A 25,283-nucleotide genomic window follows, 5' to 3' on the forward strand; every position below is an offset into this window, starting at 1 on the left:
TGCTGGAATACTGCCAATGAGGGAAACTTGCCCAAGCCTTGGTGTTCAGAATTTTTATTGGGGCTCCATTATGTAGGCATGATCAAATCATTACCCATGTGTTTGATCTCAGTATCCAGGCTGACTGATACTGCATGACCCAAAGGCCCACCCTAAATCGCACTGCTGGTCTTTTGGATGAGGCCAGGTCCACCCTAAACCATTCTGTCAGACTATCCAGTGTGACCCGAGGCCCCCAGGAAAAAAGACACTTTTATCACATAAAACATCCCAAAGATTATTTAGAGATCACCTCCCATAAGCCAAGGGCAAAGGTCAAATCCCCATCTGGACCAGGTTAAATTCTATATACCTGTCAAGGCCTTGTCATTTCAAGATTCAACTGGGGAAGAATCTACTTCCCAAGCTCATTCACACTGGTTGTCAGGATTCAGCTCCTTGTGAACTGTTGAACTGAGGACCACAGTTCCTCAATGGCTGTTGGCCAGAGCCTGCCCTCAGTTTTTGCTACATGGTCCTCTCTAACATGACAGTTTACTTCATCAAAGTGAACAAGTTGAGAAGGAAAGACAGAGAAAGTGACATTGAGAGAGAGTGTGAGCAAGACAGAACTCACAGTCTTTTGTAAACTAATCATAGAAGTGATATGCCGGCTTGTTTCATTTTCCCCCTCCCTTCCCCTATGACCAGAGAAGGAGACAAACCATAAGAGACTCTTAATCTCAGGAAACAAACTGAGGGTTGCTGGAGTGGAGGGGTTGGGAGGGATGGGGTGGCTGGGTGATGGACATTGGGGAGGGTATGTGCTATGGTGAGTGCTGTGAATTGTGTAAGACTGACAAATCACAGACCTGTACCCCTGAAACAAATAATACATTATATGTTAATTAAAAAAAAAAAAACTGCAGAAGTTTAGATTATAAAAAAAAAAAAGAAGAAGAAGAAGAAGTGATATGCCGGGATGTCTGGGTGGCTCAGTCGGTTAACTGTCTTTGGCTCAGGTCATGATCCCAGGGTCCTGGGATTGAGTCCTGCATCGGGCTCCTTGCTCAGCAGGGAGCCTGCTTCTCCCTCAGCCTGCCACTCCCCCTGCTTGTTTGCTCTCTCTCTGGTAAATAAATAAAAGAAGTGATAGGCCATCAATTTTTGCTTTATTTTATTCATTATTAGCAAGTCATTAGGTTTAGTCCACACTCAAGCAGAAAAGATCACACAAAGGCATGAATACAAGGCAGCAGAGATTCTTGGGGGCCATGTTAGAAACTGCCTACCTCAGTGGGCTTAGGGAAAAGGGTAAGGAAGAGGGAGAGATGGAAGGTAAAAAGAAGAGGGGTAATTGATGAATCAAGCTTCTGGACGCAAAAGGAAATAAAATGAGAGCACATGCAGAAGATACTAAAACATACAGAAAAATGAATGAGGATCAATAATGAAATTTTCTTGGGTCCCGATGTTTAAAGTCCCTATATGGTATACCACATTGTTAATGACCCAATGTGCTGAACAGCTGCAGGAGAATTCCTTTTACTGTATAGAAAAGTTGCTCCTTCTCAACTAACTAAACCTCCCCATTGCTACTGAAGTAGTCATTTAAATCATGGTATCTAGGCAGGGAGTAGCACTTGGAACAGTTCATTATCGCTTGCACAAAATTAGTGTAATAAAATACTGTGAATTGACAGAAAGTCAACTGAAGGTGGGTTGTACACACACTGGCAATAGACAGCTCATAGAGAAAACCTAATATTTTCATAACTGAGTTAGCTATCTTAGTGTATCCTCAATGATGGCTAATTGTTCAGTAAGATCATTAAAGCTAGTATTGGTCAGATTTTACCAAAATGCTAAATCCAATTCTAGGCTTATAAGCAGTAACTATAAAGGTAATGTGACCCTCTGTTTCATTTAAGGCATGAAGGAATGGTCTTAAACTTTAAATAAGATTTCAATTAAAATGGTGATAACACTTCTGAAATTGAGGGCTTTAACCTTTGGGATATATTAGATTCAGTTGAATTTATAAAGTTTCCCTACTAAAAACATGACATTCATATTAAGTTATTTGACTGAGTATGATGATAATAATCAAATAGTTTATAAATACATTTAAAAGGAAACAGTAAGTCAGAATGGGTTCACTAATATAACACTCAAATTCTATCATATGTCCTCCCCTTCTGAATGTTGTTGGAGAAAATCACAAAACTAAGCTAACAGAACTCTTAATTTTTCATCATAAATCTCAAATAGTCACTCAACACCCCCAGACATTCCTACTACACTTCCCTAGTAAAAATACTTTTTTTACTCACTAATATGATAAGGACACATCTCAAATCTCTAACAACCACTCTTTCCTCTCACTTCCAGGTGATATGTCACAAGGAAAATAGATGAAATAAAACAAAAACTACCTCAAATTCCAACCACCCAGTTCACCAACTTCAGCTATCTTTCTCTGCACACCTTTCATTTTTCCTATTAATGAAAAATTGTCCCTGATCCTATTAAAAGATATGTCATTTATGTAGTGAATACTGTTGTCTTCCCAATGTCTGCAGTTCCACAACCATTCCCCTTCTCTTCAATATCAACTTTTCCCTTTATACTTGGTAATTGCCATAGCCTCACAAACGTGATATATTTCCTGTCTTCAAAACACCATCTCTTGATGCCCACATCTCCCTCCTGCCCTAATTTTGTTTTATTTAATTTAATTAATTTATTTATATATTTCTAAGATTTATTTGTTTTAGAGAGAGAGAGAGAGTGCAAGAACAGGGGGAGGGGCAGAGGGAGAGGGAGGGAGAGAGAGAATCTCCAGCAGACTCCCTGCTGAGCACAGAGCCCCACACAGGGCTGGATCTATTGGGATGCTACTAAAATGGTATTGCTTTTTTTTTTTTTAAAGATTTTATTTATTTATTTATTTGAGAGAGAGAGAGAGAGAAACAGCATGAGAGGGGAGAGGGTCAGAGGGAGAAGCAGGCTCCCCGCTGAGCCTGGAGCCTGATGTGGGACTCGATCCCAGGACTCCGGCACCATGACCTGAGCTGAAGGCAGTCGCTTAACCAACTGAGCCACCTAGGCACCCAAAATGGTATTGCTTTTTAAATTATAGTTTCTCTGACTCTGAAAAACAAACAGGGTTCTAGAGGGGAGGGGGTTGGGAGGATGGGTTAGCCTGGTGGTGGGTATTGAGGAGGGCACATTCTGCATGGAGCACTGGGTGTTATGCACAAACAATGAATCATGGAACACTTCATCTAAAACTAATGATGTAATGTATGGGGATTAACATAAGAATAAATAAAAAAAATTATAGTTTCTAAGTGTTCATTGCTTGTCTAGAAAAACACAATTGTTTTTCTGAATGATAGCAGTTTTGCCTCCTCCTTTCCCAACTCTTTCATTCTCATACCTTATTGGATTGGTTAGTTACCTCCAGTACAATGCTGAATAGAAGTAGAGAAAGTAGACTTCATTGCCTTGTTCTCAGTCTTCTGGAGAAAGCATTCATTTTTATGATTTCAATAGTAGGTTTGTCATAGTTACCATTTATCAGGTTAAGGAAATTTTCTTTTATTCCTAGTTTGACAAGTTTTTATCATGAATGGATATTTAATTTTTCAAGTGATTTTTTCTGCAGATTGAGGTGATGTGGTTTACAATCTGTTGATATAATGAACTACTCCAATTGTGTTTAGAAATTTGAACCAACCCTACATTCCCAAGATGAACCTGATTTTTTTAGTATATGTCATCCTTTTCGAATATTGCTGGATTTTATTTGGTAAAATTTCTGTCTCCATGTGAATAATACTGGATTATAATTTTCTTTGTCAAGTTTTGATACCTGTGTAATGCTGGCCACATTATATGAGTTTTGAAGTATTTCATCCTCTTCTATTTTCTGGAAGAGTTGGTAGAGAATTGATATTATACCTTCCTTAAATTTTGGGGAGAATTCAACAGTACAGTCCTCTGGTCCTGGAATTTTCCTTGTAGGAATTATGTGGTATGTGAGAAAGTGAGGGGTGGGGAGAGAAAGAGAGAGGGGAATTTTTTTAACTAAAGATTAAAATTACTATGATGGATATAGAGCCATTCAAGTTTTATCTTCTTTTGTGAGTTTTGGCAGTTGGTGTCTTTCAATGAATTTGTCTATCTCATCTGTTTCTTGGCATAAAAATGTTCTTAATATCTTTATAATGCCTGTAGAGTCTAGAGTGATAATATATTTTTAATTCCTAATACTGGTAATTTGTGTTTTTTTTTTTTTTCTTTATCAGTCTGGCTAGAGTGTATCAATTATACTGATCTTTTCAAAGAACCAACATTTTTTTTTTTTTTTTTTTAAGTAGGCTCCACATCCAGCATGGAGCCCAATGTTGGGCCTGAACTCATGACTCCAAGTTCATGACCTGAGCTGAGATCAAGAGTCGGACACCCAACCGACTGAGCCACCCACGTGTGCCTCAATGAACCACTCTCTGATTGCATTTATTTCCTCTATTCTTCTGTTTCATTCCATTTATTTCTCCCCTTTATTATTTCCTTCATTTTTCTTGATTTTGTTTTATTTCGCTGGGTTTTTTTCCAGTTTCTTAAGATAGAAATTTAAATCATTGAACTGAACTCTTTCTTCTTCTCTAAAGTAAGCAGTTAAAATTATAAATTTTAATGTGCTTTAATTTTCACTTAATTCAAAATATTTTCTCATTTTCCTAGTGATTTCTTCTTTGATCCATGGGTTAATTAGAAGTGCTACTTAATTTCCAAATATTTAGAGATTTCTTTCAGATATGTATTGGTTTCTAGTTTAATTCCATTGTGGTCAGACCATATACTCTGTATGATTTCAATCCTTTTAAAGTTGACGAACTTTGATTTCTGGCAAAGAATGTGGTCTACCTTTGTGTTCCATGTGTACTTGTAAAAAGTGTATTCTGCTATTGTCAGGTTGTGTCACCTATAAATATATCAATTAGGTCAAGTTGGTTGATAGTGCTGTTCAAGTCTATACTAATTCTCTCCACTGGTTCCACCAATTACAGAGAGTAAGTGCTGAAGTCTGTAACTAATTATTGATTTGAGTATTTCTCCTATAATTAATAAATTCATCCCTTTATATGTATATATAAAGTTCTGTTATACATTTAGTATTGTTATGTCTTCTTGATAAAATTTACCCCTTTCTGTCAGATTCACTCTCTACCCTTCTTCAGGCTGGACTCTATCCTAGGAGCCTGAACTTTATAAGGTTACATCCTTGCCCTCTATTTTTAGGTTGGTTTTAGCCAATGAAAACCACCAGTTGGACACTGCAGTATGGAGGGAAAGTGGTTTGCGTACTTAATCCTTCCAGCTCCTCCCTGTTGGGTGGCAGGTTGGCAGTAGCTATGTTCCTCTATGAAGGTACCATAGGTGGCTATCAGGTAGGTAGCTGTCTCCTACCTGAACAAGTCTCCTTGGGCTCTAGTAATCCCTCTTCCCCCAAATCTCTTAGGCCTAAGGGTGATAATGACTCTGATTAGTTCTGGATGCTTCATGATTACTTTTTGTTTTCCAGTAACCCTGTCCATACCTTTATAAATGTCCTTTCATTAAGTATCTTTAATTACCTCTCTTCAGTATGCTGCCTATTAACTTGCTGGGGATTCTTACTGAAATGCATTAGAGTACTAGCTTACCTTATTTACAGGTAACTTACTTGGTTCTTCACATTCTACTTAACTGGTTCAACCAAGTTCATCACTCATCAGGCACTTGAAAAAGGAAAAAGGGGTCTATCCAAATGTTTTGATTAGAGGAAGAAATAATAATGACTGTCTATTGACCCAATTCTCCTAAATAGTGCCAGGGCCCAATATTCTCATATCTAGACACTGTTTCCTAGGGATTGTTATAGATGACAATGTGTCATGCTAGAACTCCACCTGGACCCTAAAAAGCTGCAGTGGTCGCCAAGAAGACATCTCAGGGCACATCGTGTGAACATAATGGACATAGGACCCATCACAGTAGCCCTAGGTTGCAGTCAGAATAGAGATCATATTGTGTTCCCCCCCCACACACACACACACACACCTCATCCCATTTCTTAGAACATGTGCAGTATTTGGTTTGAACAGAGGAGTTATGACTGGTTCTCTGTACAGGAATTAAACACAGGACAAACTATTCTGGAGGAATGGGCAATGGCGAATACTCAAAATTATAGTAGATCTGAAGGAGCAATTATCACGTTTTTCTTGAATCTTAAGTCAGTGATACGCTTAAATGTGTTATCTCTGATTTAGACTGGAAAGTCTTCTGAATAGATTTTAAAGAATACTTTTAAAAAGATAAAAATGCTGCACATGGGGTATACCTCACAAAAGCGACCAGGTTTAAGCGATTTAAACCCGTCCAGATGTGTTGCAAATAAGGGGAGCGACAGTTTTATGCCAAAAGCAAGGACCATCTGACTTATTCAGTGCTACTATACACTGGATTAGCCTCATTTTTGCACATGCCTTGTCCACAAACCACGAACAATAGGCATTCTCGATCTTAACAAAAGACTTGCTGGCACTAGCGCGGTAACAGGAGGGGATGGCGCGGCTCTGGGTGTAAATGAGACACCCACTTCGGACTCACTTGAGCAAAACTCTTTTGTGTCCCGCGCGAAAACTACCCAGAGGTGCCTAGGCCTTGCTCACCTCAGCCTCCAGTTTCCTTTCCCCGTGAGGCCCCGCCTTCCAGCCGAATTCACCAATTAAAGCTACATGCACAGAGAAAAAAAAAAAAAAGAAAGAAAGAAAAAGCTGCTCGCAGCACCGAGTCCTTGGGCGGCTGACTCTCGCGAGAATTCGCGGAGCGCCGGCGGTTCCTGCAGAGACCTAGAGAGCGGATCTCCGGGGGCGGGCTGCGCCGTGGCCCCGCCCTTCCTGAGCGCGGGCGCGCAGTGGCGGGAATTTCGCCTGTTTCTGATTTAGACCTCACCAACGCCGAGGTTGTAGACCCGGCAGCTGGGGGCGGATCTCGGGGACCGAAAGTGTGAGCAGGTACGCCGTGCCTCAAACGAGCGCCGCTCCGGTGCGCAGGCCACCGGCTTCCTTCGCCCTGTGCCCGGCCCGCGCTGGTCGCCGCCGAGTGGGGACCTGGCGGAACTTGCCTCCCGGCTGGGAGGACTAAAAATTGGCGCCGGGCGGTCCCTGATCCCCACCCGGAGTGCGCAAGGGAGCTTTTCCACGACACTGTTGGGAAACTAGCTCGGTACTTTTCGGTAACGTAGCGGGCGGTGCAGGTCGAGGCGGGGTTGGGAGCTGAAGCTGGATCTGTCCTGCAACCATTTCTTTCCTTTTCGCGCTGTCCGGGCTGCAGAATCCGACCTAGATGGCAGATGTGAAATTCCTGCCACAGCCAGTCGGGGGTGCATTCTGTCTGACAGCCTTGATATTGGGGTGTCGGTGTGGGGAGAGTTGTTGAGGAATTGGCTTCTCGGGCTTTCTTCTTTGTGCTGGGGGAACGTTTTGAGAACTTTCTGAGATCACCGCCAATCTCTTGGCCCGCTCCACCTCCTGGAATCTAATCACAGTATCTTTGGAGTCTTGAATGATATGAGTACCAAACATTTCAGGACAGAAAGTAAATAATGGATAACTGTTCCACTGCGTCGATGTTCCTGACCGACAGCTTGGAACTGGAGCTGGGGACAGAATGGTGCAAACCCCCTTGCTTTTCTTGTGGTTTTGACAACAGAGGAGGAGGAAATCATTTTTCTGGAGAGTCCTACCTTTCCAGCGGAGCCCTTAAGCGGTAGGTAAAAAATCGGGGACTGTGTTTTTCCCTTATCAAATTTTTCATCAGTTTGTTAGGAATGTTATTTAATTATGATTTCAGCCAACTTAAACTTCGATGCTCAAGCCATGTTTTTGCAAAACGGCTTAGTATATAACATGGGTGCAGGCTATCAGTTCTGTTGTCAGTTTCCTGGTTAAAGCATACCTAAAAGATTTTTGGATATTGAGAACTTCTTGCTACCGGATGTTTTCTTATCTTACAGCTACCTCAGTTTTGGGGTAGGAAGCTGGCCACTAATTTCCCTTTTACTTAAAGTGAAAGCTAGGTGGGCTTTTTGAATTGGAATATCCTTTTAAAACATGAAATAATAATCTGGAGCTTCTCAGTAATTCTTAAGTTAGACGTAGACATTGTTTTGTTGCCCCAGTTCCTTCTAATTCTGTGTATCTATAGACAGAAGTCATAGACTTATTTTTGTTTTAACTTTTGAATAAATTCACCAGATTGTGTAAGTTCACAAGAATGTTATTCTTTAGAGTTCTTGCCTTAGGCAGCTGTACACAAGTTGCTGTAAAACCGCAGTTGTTGAAATATTTTGGGAATACCTGCTGAGGCAATTTCAGAAAGGAAGCCATTTTTGTTGATTTTATAGTTGTACCTTGTTTGAGACCTTAAAAGAGATTATTCAGTTTGATTATGCTCCAGACATGGCTCAGAGTAACTTTTAGCTGTTTTAAACATTAAATGTCCCCTCAAAGGATGAAATTCTTCGACTGAAGACCATAGGCCAAAAAAGTATGTTCCCTAGACTTACTTTTTGAATTTTTCCCCTAAGTTACATTGTTCTTTAGTTACACTTTTTTATCACTATATATGACTGAATTTTTCATACAATCTAAATGTAGTAATTCCTGGATATGTAAGGTACCAAGGCATATCATAATTTTATGGTATCATTGTTGACATGTCACATACAATATGGATTTATATAATGACAAAACAGATATGCTGTAGTTGGGATTTAGCATACTTTTTATAAGATTAGAGTTTTCATTTCAGATTAATTTTGAATCTTGATCCTTTACCAACTAATTTTGAAGAAGATACAGTGGAAATATTTGGCATTCAGTGGGTTACTGAAACAGCATTGGTGAATTCATCTAGAGTGCTCTTTCATTTATTCAGGTATGTTTTGTTTTGTTTTTAACTGCCTTTGAGCATAGATGCTTTTCAGTTGTGTAAGTTACTTTGCTGGGTGGTTTCTGATACCAATATTACAAAAGCGCGAGTTGTTCATGTTGCTCTCTTGATTATCTTATCAGTAACAACGATCATGTAATGTTTGGAGCAGTGATTTTAATGATTCGTTTTTTAGTGAGTGTTCATTCTTTTTCAGACTTTTTATTCAACATTTGACATCATGTATTGAAGACAAATATTTAATGCTTTGAACCATATTATAATTTTGGAAGAAAACTAAAATACTACTTTTGTTGCTGAATCGTCATAGTCTTTCACTGATTTTTAGAGAATGAAATCAGACTTTCCAAATATATCTTTCAGACTGTATAGTAATATGATTAATTAATATGATTAAGTTGGACATTAAAAATTTTAATGAAATTTTCCAAACATATACAAATGTAGAGAGAATACCATAATGAAACTTCACATACCCTCTCTCAGTGGCAGTACAACACCAAGGTTTTATCACACTTCCTTCATCTGTCCCTTTCCCTCTTTTTTTTTGGTTTGAGTATTTTTAGCAGATTCCAGGCATCATGTAATCTCACCCTTAAATATTTCAATAAGCATTTCTTAAAAATATGAACTTTTAAAAAAACATAAACAGTATCTCATTATCACAATTAACATTCATTATCATTTAATAAGATAATTCCTTATTTAAAACTCAGTCCATATTTAGATTTTACATGATTTTGAAATGGAATCGGTTGTTGAAGGCAAATTATCCAAAAATACATTAAGAATATGTATGTGGTACATTTAAATGAAAATGGAAAGGTGGAAAGATTCCTCCTCCCACCCTCATCCCTTGAGGCCTTGTGAAGAGACAGTGTATCTGTGCCTTGTTATGTGTTTTACTGGGAGAACAGTTTGAGTGAGTGATTCTCTGTAAACATGAACATTATAGAGTGAGTTGAGTCTTTATTCAGGACATAGGTCATGAAGATGAGTCAACGTTTAAGGAGTTGAAAGGCAATTAGGAAGAAGGACAAGAGATTACTTTCAGATATTAAGGGGGGACATCATAAATACAGCTTTCCTTGATAACTCTAAGTTACTCTTCCTTTTCTGAACTCCTATACTATAATTGTCCAATACAATTTAACATTTCATTATGTAACTGTTAACCTAGGATTTTTATGTAAGTATCTTAAACTTTTTGAGGGTATATAAACAATATCTCATTGATAGTAAAATCTATGATATTTATAATTATATATACATATATGCAGCTTTTAATAGATATTTTTGGAAGGTCAAACAAAGGCATGTTTTATCTTTTCTCAGTCTTGACTATCTGACCCTGTATAAATATCCACAAAGTATTTTAAACTTCATTCACAAATGAGAGGCTATGCACATACTAAAGCTATGTAATAGATTTGGAAATATCCCTATAATACATGCTTTAAATTTTTCCAAAATTAACTCTCACCTTACGTTTTTTTAAATTAGGCAGCAACTGTACAACTTGGAAACCTTATTACAAGCCAGCTGTGATTTTGGTAAGTTTTAAGTGTTTTTAATAGCAAAAAGGAATTGAATTGCTCATCTATGATGAGTAATTGGGATATAAGAACATGGAGGAAGAAGCATTAAGTTAGAAGTTCAGGATAGTGTTTAGTGTTCAGAAAAAATATAACACTTAAATTTTGTTGTAGCTGAGATTTATAGTATTTTTCTATGTCTGTGATAAAATTGATTTAAGGCTAAACATTTCTAAAGTGAATTAACAACTTGCTTTGGGGGCGGGGAGTGGGACCTCATGCTGTCTTCTTGCTCTGCTTTTGGTTTGTTTTTGACATTTAATGGGTTACTCATGGAGGGGGGTTGGTATAGTTAAGGTAGTGAAGAGAATTGAAGACAGTGTTTTAGCGCAGGCTAGCTGCTTCTCCTTTCTGGCAGTTGTGTTCCAGTGTAGGAATTAGACTCGTCACACTGTGGTCAGCCTGGGTTCCAACCCTAGCTAATTATCGGTTTCACACCAGGTAACAGGTCCCACCTCATGGAGTTCTTGTGAGGATAAATGATATAATGCATGTTAAGTGCTCAGGCTAATACCTGTTACTAGTGATGCAACTAAAGATCACCTGGAACACACCTTTGGTCAATGAAAGGTTGAGTAGCTTACTGACACAAGAAGGAAGTACACATCATGAGAAACAGTTGGGGCTTCTCAGGGAGAATAGGGAGGGGCTTGTGATAGGGTTTGCACTTGCACTGGTGATTTGAAGAGAGTTTAAGGGGACTAGGACTTTATATTGGATTGGATGGTGTTAAGCAGGGACAGTGTAATGAATTGAATATGTTAATTTTTGTCTAGGAGGTGGGACCCAGAAAGACAGGCTAAGGAGGGTTCTAATTAGTAAAGTAATAGTCATGTTAGCTGCAAGAGGGAAATATTTTGTTTTTGTATTTTGTTTGTTTTTCCGTGATTGCATAGTGCCTGGTTTCTGTATTCAGACATGATTACAGAGAGATTTTGTTTTTGTCTTGTTTCACCATAATCACAGAGTGGCCCCATCTGATTATTTTTGATATTTCATGAAAACTTTAGTTTCAGTAGGGAACATCATGACCTAGTTGTTAGCTATCTGCCGTCAGGGCTGTTTTGTTTTCTCACTGTGTGCTCAGTAAATGTTGAGTACTATTTATCACCTGAGGCTCTGTCTCAGGCCAGGTACTGTGTAAGGTGACGATGAATCAAAGTGGAAGAATCTGCTGAGGAGTTTGTAGTTGGTAGGACATAGAGACACACAAGCATAGGACAGCATGGTAGACGGAAAAGTGTAGTAATCGTGGCATGTATAAGCTGCTATGGGAGCCAGGGGCTTCATCTGTTTAGGGGCCCATCACAGAGTGATGCCAGATCTTGGTCTACAGAGATGAGGAAAAAATAGGTAGGTAGGCAAAAGTTTTGGGGAGCGGAAGAGTTCCAGGTGGAAACAACTGTATAGACGAAATCATTGAGGTGTATTGAAACCTAGGTTCAGGGAGCAGGAAGTGGTAATTATGTATGGTTGGATCAGAATGTATGATAGAGTGATAAATTTGGAACAGATGAAATCACAAATGAACTGCTGCTTGTATGGCTTACAAATTTTTTTTGTCACTGCCCATGGATTAATTATTTAAACTTTGATAACACTTAATCTATTTTGGTTTCAGGGAAGATATCCACCCTACACTGCAAAGCAGACAATATTAGGCAGCAGTGTGTGACATTTCTTCATTATGTTAAAGTTTTCGTCTTTAGGTAAGATGTCAGATGAGTATTTTGATTACTGCATGAATTTCTGAGTGCATGTTCATCCAGAGTCTGGTTATTTATTGTATCTATCTTTTTTTAGGTATCTGAAAGTACAAAATGCTGAGAGTCCTGTTCCTGTCCATCCGTATGAAACTTTGGAGGCACAACTTCCGTCTGTGCTGGTTGATGAACTTCATGGGTTACTCTTGTATATTGGACATCTGTCTGAACTTCCCAGTATTAGTCCAGGAGCATTTGTAAATCAAAACCAAATTAAGGTTTGGCTTGTTTCATTTAATTTTTAAATCCTCAGTTTTTTTTTTTTTCTTTTCACAAGGAATATTCATTCATTCAAGAATGAGGGAAAATAGTCAAGAGTGCAGCTCAGGGACTAGACTGCCTGAGTTGAAATTCTGGCTCCTCTTCTAATTATGTGCCATTGGGCAAGCAACACGTCTTGCCTCAGTCTCCTCACGTGTATAATTGGTTTGCTTCCTAGAGTTATTGGGAAAATTAGATAAGTTAAAATTAATTAAATAAAGTGCTTAGAATATAATATAGACTGAAACAGTGGTCGCTGTTCTCAATTCCACTTTATAACGTGCAGATGTGTGTAAGTTTCAAAGCAAAATAACCTTTATTTTAAAAAATTTGTATCATTTTTCCCATAGATAAAGGTTTGGGCAAATCCTAGTGTTTATTACAGTAAAATTCAAGATCACCTTTCTATAAAAGCTACAACTTCAAAACCACAGCATTATGTCTATTCTTACTTTTGAGACCTTTTTGGCATATGATTAAGATTGTTTTGACTCTTCCCCTTTTTTCTACCTGTGAAATCATTCCTGTAGAAGATTTGTTCTTTTAAAATTTGTATTGATAGCATGACCCAGTTTATAGATGTAATTTAACAAATTCTCCATAGGAAAATGTGAGCTTATATGAATGGCAAATTGTAATTCCCTGTGGGTTTCCCTGAACTCTCAACTTCTTTCATTCGATTTGACTTTACCAATTTGAATAACATTCAGTTTTTAGGAATGTGTCTTTGCCAAAATGTAAGGTATGAATAAATGTTTATGTATTTCTGTGAAATTTAACAACAACAAAATGCACTCTTCTTATCAGGGACCAATATATGTAATATTAAAAATAAAAAGTCCAAACTGAATTCACAGGTTAATATGTCTAATCCATAGAAAGCAAATAGATAATTGCTTGTAATCATAACACTTAATAAATATTCGTGGATAGATTATGGGGAGAGGGATATTTTTCCTTCATTTTGGTCTCTATAAATTGGACTGGCTTTATTTTCTGGATCTTCATCAAATGCTTAAGAAAATAAAAATTAATAATTTATCTAGCAGTGGAAATAAAGACTGCAAAGGTTCTCAAACTAGGTTTTGCCTTTCATAGCCTTTTTAATTAGGCAAACTTGAAAAGAGGTTATTTGAAGATCAGAAGGCTGAATTTTTAATGCACATACACAAAAAACTCATACACTGAAATACTGTTCTTTTCTGAAACAACAGCAAAAAAAAAAATCTTACAAAATGAAAAGTATCTTTTAAGGCTGTATTTCTTGTGTTTTACCTATCTTATATATGAAAAGTATTTAATTGGCATTTTCAGTTAAGCATCTGTCTTTTATTTTTAAGGAACTTTCCTTATTAGAGATATTTGTTGGGTATTATGTATTACAGATACTTTCATCAATTTATCTTTTTTAGCAATTAATCTGCCTTGCTATGGAGATGGTTTAAGTTTTGTATATAGTCACATTTGTCAGGTTTTTCTTGTGTGTCATCTCTGTGTGGTTGTTAAAAATATACTTGTTTTTTACATTTATCTTTTTAATTCATCCCGTTTTAAAAAATATGCTGTGAGGTGGGAAATCTAACTTTAGTTTCTTGCAAATGAATAAGTTAATAACCAGTCTTTTATTGAATGGCTCATGTTTTCCCCACTGATTGGAGATACCATGTTTATTTCTCTCTTCCCTATTTTTGCTGTTTATTTATTATCTATTTCTGAGCCAATACTGTTTTATTAGTGTAGCATTTTATTTTGTTTGCACATTTGATAAGACAAGTCCCCTCTCTATCATTCTTCCTTCTTCTCAATAGAACATGTATATCATTGTTATTTATTTTTAAAGTGATACTAAATGTTGGCTCAGGGAAGGTTATTGACAACCCTACTACAGCACAGTAGTTAAGAGCACTGGCTTTTGAATCAGAATCAGATTTTAATCTTAACGTGTGAATTAAAAGGTAAATTTCTTCACTGCTTTTAACTTCAGTTTCTTAATGGGCATCTCAATAGTGTCTACATGATAGTCTATTTCTCCTGTTAGAATACTTCATAGGAGTTCCTGGGTACTCATTACATTTAAAAACATATTTCCTAGCTAAAGTCTAAAACAAGATTATGAAAATAAGTGGTTAAAAAATTCTATTACTGCCTTGCAGCTGTAGTAAGATCAAAGGTTGGTTGGAAGGGACCTTTACTGTACAAGTCTATTTAGCAGCCCCAAGGTGGGTCTGTCCTAAAGCAAACCACTGCTTTCAAAGATCTCCAGTGAAAGAATCCTCTAATGAAAAAGACCCTGTTTTTCCCTAAGCTTTTGAAGAGTGGGTAGGTTACTTGGTTCCTGATACTTATGCTTATGGAGGAGTGTCGTAGCATGCTGTAAAATGCCTACTAAAGTATTATGAATTCTCAGTCACAGTTGATAATGTCCTTCACAGCTTTTTCCACCATCATGGCATTTATTACATCTCCACTTAGATATCCATTGGATGGTGCTAGAAATTCTTCACATGGTGGGTGAAAAATTGAGTAAGTTTATGGATTTCTGATTTATATCCTTTTTAAATCTAAACCCTTAATTGTTTTTTTTTTTTAAATTACAGGTCATCATTGCTTTCCGGGTTTTTTAATTTTTATTTTACATCAAATAGTAACCAAAGTAAAAAGTCAAGGTCTTACTCCTTTTTTCAAGAGAACAGTTTGGTCCATTTATCTTTCCATACTTCTATATTAGTCTGTGTATATATATATATATATATATATATAGAAACTCTTGGGTAGGATTTTTGTCTTTGTTTCTAACCACAAATGGTAGTGTTCTGTGTAATGTTTGATTCAGCAGTTTTTTAGAGATCTGTTCATGTCAGTACATATAGTTGTACTTCATTCATTTAAGGGCTGTATGTTATGGCTCTATCATAATTTATTTAGCCAAGTCTATTTTTTAATATTTCCATTATTTCCATTTTTTTGGTACTACAAGTAATATTTCACGGAACATCCTTGTATATATATATATATATATATATATATACATATATACGTATATATACATCTTTGAATACATGTACAAGTTATTCTGTAGAGTAGATTCTTAGAATTGGAGTGGCACATTCAGCTTTAATATCGTAACCACTGCTTAGTTGCTGTACAGAGTTTCCCCAATTTGTGTACACTGCAAGCATGCCTTTGCCTCATTCTCTTGCCAGTAGTGGATATTATCAGTTATTTTTATTTTTTGCCAAATAATACACGAAAAATGATATTGAATCTCTGTTCTGCAATTTTTTGAGTACCAATGAAGTTGAACATTTTTACATAATTTTACTGTTTTTTATATTTGCTTTATTATTCATTATCTTTTGCTCATGTTTCTTTTTTTAAAAAAATTAGTAGTTTGTATATATTATGGATAATACTTTTTTATTTCACGTATTGCCTGTTTATTTCTTGGTCTTGCTGTTTGGCATCTTTAGAGTCCATTATCAACTTAGCAATATTTTGTAAATATTACCTATTTGTAAATTATCAATTTAGGTTATAGGTTATAAAAACATCCATTATCTCAATACCTGATTTTCAGTAAACTAATAAATACAAAAATACACGTATGTATATATGTGTATGTGTGTACACATATATATACATGCACACAAACATACAAAGATGTCTACAAATACATAATTTCTTCTCTCACATGGACTTTGTATTTCAGATAATAATTCCTTGGAGCAATACTTCAAGGTGTACTTAATCTGATAGGTACACATTTTAGTATCTATTACCTTGGTTTTCTCTGTTCACACCACAAAACATTTGTATGTGATTAGTTAATCAGTATTTGTTTACAAAATGTTTTAAAGCCTTTATTGGTCAGAAATATTGGTGAAGATTTTCTAGCATTTCCCCACTTTTATTTTTTTTTCCTTAAGTGATGTTACATTGTTACATTTTAAAGATGACCACATTAAGAAAAGAGAAGTCTATTAAGTGGCACTTGAGAAAATTGAAAACTTTCTTTGGGTAATGTATATCAGTGATCATATAAGAAAGGAATTGTCCTCAAATTTAACTTTTATTTCTAAAGAAATTTGTTTTTAACTGTATATGTTGCAGTTTTGTTGTAAGTCAATTTAAAGGAGTATAGTTACTTTCCTCCTTCTGAATTAGTAAAATCTGTAGTTTTAAGTAGGATATATTTTATTATATTTTTAGAACAAGTTGTATACGGTCATCAATTTATGAATCTGGCAGGTGACAATTTAACCAACATCAGCCTATTTGAAGAACATTGTGAAAATCTCCTTTGTGATTTAATAAGCCTGTCACTCAACAGGTATGACAAGGTAATGTTATAAGAGTTTATATTACTACATCTGAAACTAATGGTGTGTACTATATGTTGGCTACTTGAATCTAAATTAAAAAAAAGTTTATTTGTTTTTTTGATGCTTAATGATAATAGTCCTTAATGTGTGTCATTTATAAGAATTTAATCTGATTGGTTTACTTGTTAATTCTCCCAATTTTATATTTATTATGGTCTGGGAGTTGAATTAGAAAAGAATTTGATTTAAACATTTAAAACAGGCTAAAATTAATTTATCAGAGGCAGTTGTTTTTAAAAATAGCTTTTTCCATCTTGTCAAAAATAAGTAAAAACAGGATGTTTATGACAATAACTGGAAATTTAACTTCTATGCAAATAGGAGAGTCCAGCCCTTTAGTAACATATATATATTGTTACATAATATAATAAATGAGTACTATAAATGAGTATATGTTTATTGTTACATAATACAATAAATGAGTCAACTAATTTTAGTTGACAAATTTAAAGGGAGATTTTGTTTTTCTTTTTTTTTTTAAAAGATTTTATTTATTTGACAGAGAGACACAGCGAGAGAGGGAACACAAGCAGAGGGAGTGGGAGAGGGAGAAGCAGGCTTCCCGCTGAGCAGGGAGCCCAATGCGGGGCTCAATCCCAGGACCCTGGGATCATGACCCGAGCCGAAGGCAGACGCTTAATGACTGAGCCACCCAGGCGCCCTGAGATTTTGTTTTTCAAAAAAGTACAGAAACATGGGGGAAATTACATCTTCTTACTGAATTGTGTTTGAGTGTTTAATGCAGACAGTGATTTGAAGATGCTACAATACCTACTCATTTTCCAGCAATGGAAATGTGTTGATTTATCAGTTATTTCAAATTGTTAGCATAAACCTTATGGGAAATCAGGATTTATAATTTTTTAAAATTTAGATTGTGTTTTATGTATTATCAAAATCTTCTAAATCTTGTCTATATAATTTTATAATTGTTGTTATTTAGTGGATTGACCAGACATGATTTAGTAATATTTTTGGGGGGGGGGGGGGGGTTCCTCTTTTTTTAAGTTCAATTAACAATATAGTGTATTATTAGTTTCAGAGGTAGAGTTCAGTGATTCATCAGTTGCATACAACACCCAGTGCTCATTCCATCACATGCCCTCCTTCATGCCCACCACCCAGTTACCCCATTCCCCCCCCACCACCTCCCCTCCAGCAAGCCTTAGTTTCTTTCCTATGCTTAAGAAGTCTCTTATGGGGGCGCCTGTGTGGCTCAGTTGGTTAAGCGACTGCCTTCGGCTCAGGTCATGATCCTGGAGTCCCGGGATCGAGTCCCGCATCAGGCTTCCTGCTCGGCAGGGAGTCTGCTTCTCCCTCTCCCACTCCCCCTGCTTGTGTTCCCTCTCTCGCTGTGTCTTTCTCTGTCAAATAAATAAATAAAATCTTTAAAAAAAAAAAAAAAAGAAGTCTCTTATGGGGCGCCTGGGTGGCTCAGTCGGTTGAGCGACTGCCTTCGGCTCAGGTCATGATCCCAGGGTCCTGGGATCGAGTCCCGCATCAGGCTCCCTGCTCTGCGGGGAGCCTGCTTCTCCTTCTCCCGCTCCCCCTGCTTGTGTTCCCTCTCTCGCTGTGTCTCTCTCTGTCAAATAAATAAATAAAATCTTTAAAAAAAAAAAAGAAGTCTCTTATGGTTTGTCTGCCTCTCTGGTTTCATCTTGTTTTAGTCTTCCCAGATTTTTTTTTTTTTTTTTTTTTACTAACCAGAATCATGCTGTATGTATTGTTCTTTGATGTGCTTGTTGGAGATGTTCTCAGCCTAGCACACTCCTTTTATCCATTATATATTCCACAGACATAGTTAGATGTTTGGGTTGCTTCATTCTGCTGTTATAATTATGCCCACTTTTGTGCACAGACTTGAGCACAGGGGCAGGAATTTGAGAAGAGTGTCAATTTGAGCCCTTGGCAATCTGAGGTTGAAGGCGTGTTGACTTGGCATTGAGCAGGTGGCAGGCCGTGCATGCTGACTCGGGCAGGAGGGCGGCTGGACTGAATTTGGGGCCCACAGGCCAATGGCATCGTGTGTGACAGGGACATGGCTGGTTTTGCTTTTAATTTTTGTTTTTCTGGGAAACTCTCTCTCTCCCTCTATTCTAAATGAGAGCCTTGCCGGATGGAGTATTCTTGGCTGTAGATTTTTTCCTTTTAGCAGCTGGAATTTATCATGCCACTTTCTTCTGGCCTGCAGAGTTTCTGCTGAAAAACCCACTTGTAGCCATATGGGGTTTCCCTTGTATGTACCTGCTTTCCTTTCTCTTGCTGCTTTTACAATTCTCTCTTTATCACTACCTTTGGCCATCTTATTTACTTTGTGTCTTGGCGCAGACCTCTTTGGGTTGGTTATGTTGAGGGCTCTCTGTGCTTCCTAGATCTGGATTTCTCTTTCTTTCCCCAGATTCAGGAAGTTTTCAGCTATTATTTCTTCAGACAAATCTTCTGCCCCCTTTTCTCACTCTTCTTCTGGGATCCCTATCATGCGACTGTTAAGCCTGACTGTGTTGCTGAGTTCCCTGGGTCTATTTTCATTTTGCGTATTTTTCCCCCTCTCATCTGCTTGGCTTGATTGCTTTCCATGGCTCTGTCCTCCAGGTGGCTGATCCTTTCTTCTACTTCCTCTTGCTTGCTATTTATTCCAGATGGTCTGTTTTTATTTCCATTTAATGAGTCCAGTACTCTAACTGGTTCTTTTTTATGTCTTCTGTCTCTTGGTGGAGGGTCTCATGGAGGTCCTGGACTCTTTCCTCAATTCTAGCAATTATCTTTATGAGCGTTACTTTAAATTCGCTCTCAGACATACTACTTACCTCAGTGTCACTTAGGTCTCCTGCTCTGATTTTGTCCTGTTCTTTGATTTGGGACATATTCCTCTGTCTCCTCATTCTCTCTCTTGCGTTGTCTGTTTTTCTGTGTTAGGAAAGTCAGCTACGTCTCCTGCACTTGAAAGTTGTGGCTTTATGAAGAAGAGGTCCTGCAGTGCAATGTCTGTCCCCCAGAACCTGGTGCTTCAGGGGGTGTCTACTATGTGTGTTGCTCCAGGGATGTCCTACCGTTGTGGCTAGGATGTGTTTGCCTTCAGTCCTGTTGTCTACGATGGCTCTCTACCTGTTGTGGGCAGAGTCTGGTGCCCGTGGTGTTAGTGGGCTGGTCCAGGGCTGCCTTGGGCTTGAGTTGCGTCAGACCAGGCGTTTGCCAGAGATGCAGTAGCACCAAACTGCAGGCACTGTCCCTGTGTAGTCCCCTGAGAAGCTTTTGTTGGTGGGTGGGGCCTGCAGTCAGACCCACTGCCTGCCCCCAGCCCACTGCTGGGGTCACAGTCAGACTGGTGTGTGGTTTCTTCCCCTCTCCCTGGGGCAGGACTCACTTGGGAGTGGTGCTGACCCCTGTCTGGGCCGCATGCACATTGCCAGGCTTGTGGCACTGCTTTGATGGGATCTTGCCAAGAGCGATCAGAGGGGGTGGATCTGCTTCGCTGTGGCCGCTTGTCTATGCCGGGCTGCGGAGAGTCTGTTCTGCCAGTTTTCGGGCTGCTTTCTGGGTTATTTATGCCGACTTGGGTGCTCTCTAGGCGGCCAAGCGGCCAGAGGTGAGCCCAGGGACGTCCTACTCTGCCATCTTCCCAGCAGCCTCTCGATTTAGTAATATCTTAACAGTTATCTTTGACTCTATATTATGTTAGAAACATGAATGTAGTATATGTGAAATAGTAATTACATAATGAATTTCTGAAGTCTAGCTATACTTGCAAATATAGTGCATATGCCTTGCATTATTTAGGGCCATTGAGGATATATTTGTTAAAAAAAAAGCTTAACCTAAAATTGCTTAACCTTGGGGCGCCTGGGTGGCTCAGTCAGTTAAGCGGCTGCCTTTGGCTCAGGTCATGATCCCAGGGTCCTGGGATCCAGTCCCACGTCTGGCTCCCTGCTTGGCGGGAAGCCTGCTTTTCCCTCTCCCACCCCCCCCCCCCCCCCCCGCCCCCGCTTGTGTTCCCTCTCTCGCTGTGTCTCTCTCTGTCAAATAAATAAAATATTAAAAAATAAATAAAATAAAATTGCTTAACCTTTATAAATTCCTAATTGTATTTATTTTGACTTGTAAAAACTTTTTAGTCTGCTTTATAGTGGATTAAAATTTGTTTTCTAATCTTTTTATTAGAAGTTTTTCTCTTGTGGCTGATGGATTAGATCAGGGTTAGGAAATCATTGCCCTGAGGCCAAATCTAACACATTGTCTGTTTTGTAAATTTTACTGGACCACAGCCCATCCTTTTTTTTTTTTTTTTAACCTATTGTCTATGGCTGATGCTGTACGACAGTGACAGAGTTGAGGAGTTGTGACAGACTATGTCCCAATAAAGCCTCATATATTTGCTGTCTAGGCCTTTACAGAAAAAGTTTGTTGAACATTGACGATTAAAGCAAAGGTTTTTGGTTTCATTTTTGTTTTTTAAGATTTTATTGATTGATTTTAGAGAGAGTACACTCGAGCAGTGGGGAGGGACAGAGGGAGCGGGATAAGCAGATCCCATGCTGAGCATGGAGCCTGACCTGGGGTTCCATCTCAGGACACAGATCATGACCTGAGCTGAAACCATGAGTCAGAGGCTTAACAACTCAGCCACCCAGACACCCCTAAAGCAAAGGTTTTTTTTAAAGGTTGAAAATAAAGTTCATTCTATACTTTTGGTTGTAAAATGGGAATTTAGGGGCAGGCTCAGTCGGTTGGACATCTGACTCTTGATCTCTGCTCAGGTCTTGATCTCAGAGTCATGAGTTTGAGCCCCACGTTGGGCTCCACGCTGGGCATGGGACCTACTTTAAAAAAAAAAGTAAAATGGGAATTTATTTTAAAATTTAATGGAATGGCACATATTTTGTAAACAATTTTATATAATTGAACATCAGTTTTAAGTCATCTAAATCCTTTTAAAACATTTGGAGAGAAAGATGTAGCATGTAAAATTCTTACAGAATTGAATTTGCTTCTTCTCTACAGGTGAGGCCTTCTGAAGCGTTAGCAAGTCACCACTGCCGATGTTCCTGCATTAAAGAATTATGGGTTCTACTCATTCATCTTCTGGAACACAGAAGTAAATGGTCTCTTTCAGAAGTAAGTTGTAAAGTTGATGTGTTAATTACTGTTCCTAACTCTTATATTGAAATTTTGCAATGGTTTTCGCCAAGAAAAATGCTACAAAGTTCCTTATGTAAGACAACCACCACCACCACCACCAAACAGAGCACTGAGTACCAAACACCTACTACATTTTTAACCCTAAAGTGGCAATATGAAACTTCTAGAAGTGCAGGATTTGACTCTTATTTTCTCAAGTTTTTTGCTGTTGTTCTGTCAAGAATTTTTTAAGCTAAAATACTTCATACTGTCTAGTAATCCAGAAAACAATTTAATTAAGAAATATGGCAGATTTAGATTTGGGGAGAAAGTCGGTTTTTATTACTGAATTTTATGGCATTATTTCAAGAAAGGAGGAAGAAAAGTGCAAAGGGGAACATAAGAAATCTTGGACCTCATTTTGAGCCAACTCTTCAGAATGGGGCTTTATTTTATTTCAGGTGTTGTGGATTAGTAGAAAAAGAGAAATACAGGTAGAAGTAAGTACAAATTATTAATTATGAAATGATACAACGATTTATGTTATATGAAAAAGTCCTTTGATTTTTCATGGGTTTTATAATTTCCCAGTTTTCCACAATTTGGGGTTTGGGTGGTGCTCTCTCTTTTTAAAAACAAACGTATTTTTGTGGATTTACAAGTACTATATTTTCAATTATTATCCTAGCAATAAATTTACTGAAGTATAAATTTAGCACATCTTATTATTAAGTAAGAAAAAAATATTTTCCTCGCATTTTGGTTTGTCAGAGTTCAGCTTCCTTTGGTGAGATTTCAACATTAGAGTCTCGGGATTTTTTTCCTTTGATCATTTGCCAGGATGTTTTGTCTCACTGACATGGTAAACATCAATTTTTCCATTTTCTGTAAAGCTTATCATTTAAGAATTTTATATTTCTTTATAATTTTTCTTATTTTACCAACTTGAGACTTGAACATGTAAACTACATATAATTAATGTAGGCATGTTCATACTTGATTCTCTTAGTCTTTCTCTAAATTTTAAATAGAAAAGTAAGTATAATTTTAAAATATATTGTAGAAATTTGCATAGCAATATGTATTGCTTAACCTAAATGATTTATATGCTGTTCATTTGATGTAGTGACTAGACTTACTTATCTTAAAATAATGAAAATCTGAGGTCATTTCATTTTTTTTAATACAAGTAAAATAACTGATATTATTCAGACTTTGAAGGCTATTTTATTTTTAAATTCAACTTAGAATTTTCCATGCCTGGAAAGACATTTTGACCTTCCTGTTGAAAAAATAATCTAATGTAATCTAATCATGCTGGGTATCAAATAATAAGCATTTACATGTATCAGTAAGCTTGTAGAAAGTGAGAAGTCTTGAGGTCAAATACTTCTTGAGGTCAAATACTAAATGTGGGTGGGAACTCAGGTCCCCTGAACACTGAAACTGCCCCATAACCTTATAAGCAGTTGTTAAATTGTATAAACTTGAACATTAGCTTTCATACCTTATAAGGTAAAAGAATAGAAGACAGTGGTCAGAGTTAACCCAAGTTGGTAGCCTACTGATATACTGACTACCCATAAATCTGGGCCCTCAAAAGGATGAACTAGAAACTCAACTAAATTTGTAAGGAAAATTGCATGTCTTTTACTGTGATGCCTTGCAGTTTAAAATTTCTTCAGTATATTTGCAAGCCAGCCCTCATACAGCTTTATAGCCTGAGTTGCTGTTGCCTAGATTGTACTAAAAATCTCAAGCCAGTGACTTCTAAGCAGCCACAGACAATGGGTAGATACTTAAATCTGTATCTCCCCTAGTAACTCCCCCCCAAAATATAGAATAGCAAGAACAAATAAAACTACACACACACACACACACACACACGTTGATAGCATAACTACAAGATAGGAATGATAAAAACGTTAACGGTAAAAACCACCACCAAAGCTCTACCATAAAACTTTCTAGCAAGCAAGGGCAGCCTGAGAAAAAATGCTAGCAGTAGTCCTCAAATTGGTCTAAAACCACTGCCAGTTTGTGAAAATACTGAGATTGTTTCCTTGTAAGTCAGAGAATGGGCTAGAACTTGAAAGTGTGTATATGACACGAGGAGGCAGTCTTTGAAGGTAGGCCTTCTGGAGAATAAAAAGGCAAAAAAGGGAATGGTACCCTTGGTGATTGGGAGGTGAAAGGAAATAAAAGGGTAAAATGATCTAGAAAAACAAAATCAAAATTCTCACACCCACTCTCCTACCACCACCACCAAAAAAGAAAGGAAATCCAGGAAAGAAATGGGACTTTGGTACATTGGCAAAAGAGGGCTCCACTGAACTAGAAATCTTTTAAAGTAGTCTAAATCTACTAAATGAAAGAAAGGAAAAAGAAACTTTGAAACAAGTGTTTATAAAGTTACTACTAGGAAACAGAATTGATACACTTTAGCTGATGAACCCTTTCTCCAAGAAACAGCTGTGAAACAGAAGAAAATTATAACACTCCAGATTAAACAGGCAGGCATTTGGGGCTGTACAAAAACACCCTGAATAAGATATTTAGTTGTTAAAAACAAGTAGACTAAAGCCAGAAGTGAATGGAAAGAGTAAGTGGAATGCAGGAGAGAAATGAAAGAAAAATCATTTTAGAGTTGAATAAGTGACAAGGTGCCCAAGAAGAATATACTCAAATGAAAATTTAATCAGGGGTATGGAAGAAAGACAGAAAACAACCAGGGGAATAAAAATTAGATGAAGAAAGGAATATAAAGAGTTAGAAAATAGCTGAAATGGAAGATAAGCAAAGAAGAAACAGCTGTATATATAAATGGAGTCCCTAAAGAAGAAAACAGAATAGGATATAGCTAACATTCAAAATTATTATCCAAGAAAAGATTCCTAAAAAAAAAAAAAAAAAAGCTAATTCTACATATTGAAAGGGCCTACCAGATCACTGGAAAGATTAACTCCAAATAATCCATCCCAAGGTATATCCTGTTAAAACTACTTGACTTCAGAAATACAGAAAATGACTTTAGGTCCTTTAGGAAATTATCAAATTTTCTAGACAAAAACACCTAATAACTTACAAGAGCAAAGTAATTTGACCTGCACTAGACTTTTCAAAAACATCATAAAAAACAAGTTAACATTTAAAAAGACTCAGAAAGCCTTCCTCCTTGT

General features: G+C 37.4%; 1 protein-coding gene across 2 annotated transcripts in view; it reads left to right on the forward strand.

Moving 5' to 3' along the window:
• The first annotated feature begins 7,639 nt into the window (after positions 1 to 7,639).
• The window catches only part of MMS22L (MMS22 like, DNA repair protein), a 129,154-nt gene continuing 111,510 nt past the window's right edge, over positions 7,640 to 25,283 (forward strand). The window contains exons 1-8 of one of the 2 annotated variants that reach the window (XM_044917404.1): positions 7,640 to 7,803; positions 8,848 to 8,973; positions 10,492 to 10,541; positions 12,205 to 12,292; positions 12,387 to 12,564; positions 15,040 to 15,130; positions 16,817 to 16,952; positions 21,993 to 22,101. In XM_044917404.1, coding sequence (XP_044773339.1) covers positions 7,640 to 7,803; positions 8,848 to 8,973; positions 10,492 to 10,541; positions 12,205 to 12,292; positions 12,387 to 12,564; positions 15,040 to 15,130; positions 16,817 to 16,952; positions 21,993 to 22,101 — 942 coding nt within the window. Of the gene's footprint in view, positions 7,804 to 8,847; positions 8,974 to 10,491; positions 10,542 to 12,204; positions 12,293 to 12,386; positions 12,565 to 15,039; positions 15,131 to 16,816; positions 16,953 to 21,987; positions 22,102 to 25,283 lie in introns of both variants that reach the window. The other variant, XM_021693352.2, reaches the window with a different exon arrangement.

Source organism: Neomonachus schauinslandi, chromosome 8, assembly GCF_002201575.2.
Source record: "Neomonachus schauinslandi chromosome 8, ASM220157v2, whole genome shotgun sequence".
NCBI classification, from domain to species: Eukaryota; Metazoa; Chordata; class Mammalia; order Carnivora; family Phocidae; genus Neomonachus; species Neomonachus schauinslandi.